The 5,125-nt window shown below is 39.5% G+C and overlaps 1 protein-coding gene across 1 annotated transcript; it reads left to right on the top strand.

Moving 5' to 3' along the window:
* Window positions 1-448: 448 nt before the first annotated feature.
* LOC103696092 (tricetin 3',4',5'-O-trimethyltransferase-like) lies at window positions 449-3,805 on the top strand. Its single transcript, XM_008777620.6, has 4 exons — window positions 449-1,017; window positions 1,388-1,698; window positions 1,795-1,859; window positions 3,360-3,805. The coding sequence occupies exons 1-4, from the start codon at window positions 587-589 to the stop codon at window positions 3,654-3,656; spliced, it is 1,104 nt and encodes a 367-aa protein (XP_008775842.4). The 5' UTR covers window positions 449-586; the 3' UTR covers window positions 3,657-3,805.
* The last annotated feature ends 1,320 nt before the right edge of the window (window positions 3,806-5,125 follow it).

The following is a 5,125-nucleotide window of genomic DNA, read 5'->3' as shown; positions in this document are numbered from 1 at the left end:
AATCCTCTCAGCTCAGGTTGAATGAAGAAGGATCTAGCTAGCTTCTCAATCATTTTGTTCATGTATTGCATGATAGTTTTGGTTGAACGCAGCCCACATAATGTGCGGACATCTACTAGTTATTATTCAGAGTCTCTTCAATCATGTTGCTGCGAGGGGATGATCAAAACTTAAACCAGTCAACAAAGAAATAAAGGTACGAAGAAAAAAGTGACTCCGTTTTGACAAACTTATCACTTTATTGTACTCATTCAGAAACGCCTTTCCCAGACAACCATTTACCACAAGGGAGAAATAAAGCCACGACATAGAAAACCACGTACAAGGTGGAAGATGTCCACCACTTACCAAATAAAAAATGTTAAAGCAATCAAATACAAATAAAATAATCGAATGAAAACGAAAACCAAGTTTGAAGTCGGCCTCGTTAGGTGACGAGGTGGTTGGAATAGCCAAGAACCCATATGCACCCCCTTCCATAGATATAAGCCGCTCCCCGCCAGCCAACTCTCCACTCCCTCTCCAAGAGACCACCACCACCATCACCACCACCACCACCACCACCACCAACAACAACAGCAAAAGCATGGGGTCCATCAAGAACCAGGCGGTGCCGCCGCCGTCGCGGGACGAACAGGCGGCGGACGAGGCGGCGTGCATGTATGCAGTGCAGCTGGCCAGCTCCTCCATCCTACCCATGACCCTTAAGGCCGCCATCGAGCTCGACATCCTCGAGATCATCGTCAAAGCCGGCCCAGGTGCGAAGCTCAGCCCGGCCGAGGTGGCGACCCAGCTGCCGACCGAGAATCCCATGGCCGCCACCATGCTGGACCGCATGCTCCGCCTTCTCGCCTCCTATAACATCCTTACCTGCTCGGTGGAGATCGATGCCGATGGGAAGCCGTTCCGTCGATACGGCGCAGCGCCGGTGTGCAAGTGGCTGACAAAGAACAAGGAAGGGGCGTCCATGTCCGCTCTGACCCTCATGAACCAGGACAAGATCCTCATGGGGAGCTGGTAAAGAGTTGATACAAAACCATTTCTTTTTCTTTTCTTCTAAAAAAAAACCGCTATGGTCAAGAAAATGTGACCTTACTCCTTTCTGAAATGCTTCCTCCATTTTTCCGTGGAACTTTTTTGAAATGAATGAAGGGGTTCTTTGACTTCCCGTTTCCTTGACAAGGCCTTTTGATTAATGGATAGCGGCTTTAGGTTCGCATCTAAATAAATTTTTAAGTAGGGCAATGATCTAGTTAGCTGACAATAAGTTGTCTTGTGTAAAGAATAAGAGATAATATGAAATTCATACTCTCTTTTCATCACAAAAATTAAAAGAAAGTACACTATGTTTGATCTCTTTTTAAATTGTCCTCAACAACAATAATAGGTACTACTTGAAGGATGCAGTCTTGGATGGAGGAATTCCCTTCAACAAGGCCTATGGCACGACGGCATTTGAGTATTATGGTACCGACCCTAGGTTCAACAGGGTGTTCAATGAGGCCATGAAGGACCACTCCACCATCACCACCATGAAGCTCTTGGAGTTCTACAATGGCTTTGAAGATGTTAAGGTGCTTGTTGATATCGGCGGGGGCATCGGGGCCACCATCAACCTGATCACCTCCAAGTATCCCCACATCAAGGGTATCAACTTCGATCTTCCTCATGTCATCTCCGAAGCGCCGGCATTCCAAGGTTTACCCTACTCGCTAGACTTGAATGGTTGTCTTTTGTTGCTTGGTCATGAGATTTTCCTTAAGACTTGATCCTCTCGGTGCAATTTTGGTGCAGGTGTGGAGCATGTTGGTGGAGACATGTTTGCTAGCGTTCCAAGCGGGGATGCTATTTTCATGAAGGTAGGTTTTGCCAACTACTTCGTGATAGAAGTCAAATTAATTAGCAAACGTTTAGTTTGTAGTAGTTTTGTGTATGGTAGAAGAAAGGGTAAAGTAATAAAATACGGAGTGTAAAAGTGATACATGCAAAAGTCTACAACCATATATATATATATATATATATAGAGAGAGAGAGAGAGAGAGAGAGAGAGAGAGAGAGAGAGAGAGAGAGAGAGAGAGAGAGAGAGAGAGGTGAAAAAAAGGTATATGCAATTTTTTTTGATAATTGTCATGCATCATAATTGTTGCCATCAATCCATCAAATCTGATTAGGTAATTACATAAGTGCATGGCTTGCATAAATTATAGTGCATCAAAATTGTAGCACTATAATCCTCTTGCAATATAGCACTCAACTCAAAATTGAAACAAAAGAATTTCATGTATCGAATCTTAACCTTTATCTGTTTTAGGTTGCATTAAATAATTAATAAAGCAGGTCTTGCTTAACATCAGTTTCCAAGCTAAGGGTATGGCTCACATGAGATGCTAGTCAGAGAAACCAATGGTCAATGCAGCATGGGCTGCATAGATGTACACATGAATTTAGGTGAAAGTAACCTATGTTCCATGAGCTACACACTCCACTTTCTTAAACAACTAGCTGATAGAATATCTAATTTATATAAAGTCTGCATATTTAGATGACAAAAGGTATTGTTTATATTGTTGGTAGGCTTGTTTTGCCTATGAGTATTTACATTTTAGCCATATCTAGTTAGAATACTTTCAGATTTATTTATACATCCTTGCCAATGGATGTAGTCAAAACAAATTCTTTCTATCCATCTTGGGGTTTTGTTGTGCTCCAACTCAATTAAGGGCCTGTTGTTGGTCTTTTTTTTCTTTTGCTTCTTTCTATAGTATTCAGGCCAGCCCACTTTAAAGCTATTTCAGAGTATTTATGAATATAGGCCTAGCCCAACCTGTAATTTTTTGTTAGTTGTATTGGTCCAATCCATTAATTTAATAGGATTTTCAGCCCAACTATCCAAATAGGTCTTAAGTGGAAATTATTTCTATTTTACAATGGAGATAACACTTTCTCTAACGCTAATAGCCAAAGAATGACACATGCACTTAAAATTAAAATTTCAGAGGAAAACCTGCTATAATTCTCTAGGTATCAAGGAAGAATCAGATTACTTACCGCAGGCCCCCCCTCCAAAAAACAAAAAAGAGAAAAAAAGAGAAGAGAGAGAGCAAAATTGTTTTAGATAATAAATTCTATAAACTTTTGTTGTTTTTATAGTAAATCTGACTATAAAACCATTATAAGACAACTCAATCTCACACTACCTAAACCCTAACATGAACCTATCAAACTAGCTTGGCACTAGTGAAAATGTTCCAGGAGAACTTTCTTTGTTTTTTTGGCTTGCAACCTTGGAAATAGGAACTAATATTATCCAAAATCAACCTTGAATTTTAGCAATTGAAGTTGAATAATGTGATTTACAGTGGATCATGCATGACTGGAGCGACGAGCTGTGTGTGAAGATCTTGAAGAACTGCTACAAAGCTCTGCCAGACAATGGAAAGGTGATCCTTGTTGAATGTATCCTTCCAGTAGCTCCAGAACCAACTCCCTCAGCACAGGGGGTCTTCCATTTGGACATGATCATGTTGGCTCACAACCCTGGTGGGAAAGAGAGGACCGAGGAAGAGTACAAGGACTTGGCCGAGGGAGCCGGCTTCACGGGGTTCAAAGCTCAGTATTGTTTTGCCACTACTTGGGTTATTGAACTCACGAAGTAGATGGAAATATACTCATAATATGTTTGATCTTTGCTAGTATCCTCCATATTTGGTTGTTGGTTTTGGTTGCAAGTTCTTCAGCCATATCAGCAATTTGTATTGTGACCATGTTAAATAATACTGCTAAAGAGTTGATACTTGTTTTCCTACTTCTTTTTCAATAAATCTCATGAGTGCCGATGCTATTTAGTATTGGCAGCCTCCAAACTAGGCCGACACTTATAAGCGTCGGCATAGCTTAAGTTTTTGCACCCCTACCTATCCAACGCTTTTCAAAGGGTTGGCATAGCTTAAGTTTTGACGCTTTTCAAAGGGTTGGCGCCAAAATTAGCGATGCTTATAAGCATCGGTACAGACTCTAAAAAGCATCGAAAAAGACTATTTTTTTGAAGTGTCATGACTGAAGACCTAAAGCTCAACTCAGCCCCAGCATGATGTAGCCTGTGCTAATCGATCCCACAATGTTACAAGTTGACCAGGAGTTGAACATAACTACTCCTTAATAACATATCTTAAATTCTCCCCATTCAAATTTAATTTTTGAATTCAAATTCATAAAATTTGAATTCAAATTATTATTGTAATCTTGTCATTATTTTTTTCTAGTTTCTCTCTATTCAAATTCAAATTCAAATTCAAATATTGAATTTGAATTGTTGCTGTAATTTTTTCTTATTTTTCTCCTATAATCACTCTTGTACATGCTATATATGTTCAACAAAAATTCAAAGAAATTCCAACCAATCAAGAGGGATTTTAGCCATCTCATTGCATCTCTTTCAGACAGGTGACTTAAATTCAGAAATTGAATTTAAATAGAGAGAATTTAAGGTATGTTATTACTCTTACAAAACTAGCAATAGTCTCTTATCATGATTGGGAAAACTTTTCAAGATGGTTCAAGTCTTATCAACAAATTCCTAAAGATAATAACCCATCTAGTGACACCTATGGTCACCTCTAATACACTAACCATAGCTACTTTGGATGTAGGGGAGTATGTGCTAATTCTTGAGTCAACAGAATTGACAGCACCCATGCATGTAATTCTCGAGCCTATTAGTGGATGGATAAGATTCTATGGTTTCTAGATAGCTTTCGATGGCAAGACATGGAAGAGTGATTAGGACTCAAGAGACTTTTAAGTTGCTAAGGCTGAGGAGGAATTTGCAAATCGTGGAGGCGGCGGCAGAGTGGTCCGTGGTGCAAAGAATGGCATCAACTCTTCTTTCTAGATTTGGAGATATCTTGTCAAAAGTTTCGAACGACATCTTCTTATTCTTTGTTATCATACCTCCTGATTATGATCCTTCATGTTTTTTTTCTGTCTTTGCTATGATGCTTCATGTTTTCTTTGCCTTTGTTACATTTATTCATTTTTGATGTAAAATTTTCTGAAATCTAATATTTCGGAAAAATTTAACAAAAGCTAGGGTACTCAAATGTAATATTTCTTCTCTACAAGGTGT

Source organism: Phoenix dactylifera, chromosome 10 (genome assembly GCF_051530095.1).
Source record: "Phoenix dactylifera cultivar Ajwa chromosome 10, Ajwa_hap1_PhDact_Kaust_v1.1, whole genome shotgun sequence".
Lineage (NCBI taxonomy): Eukaryota > Viridiplantae > Streptophyta > Magnoliopsida > Arecales > Arecaceae > Phoenix > Phoenix dactylifera.
This window is presented reverse-complemented; position numbering and strand designations above follow the sequence as displayed.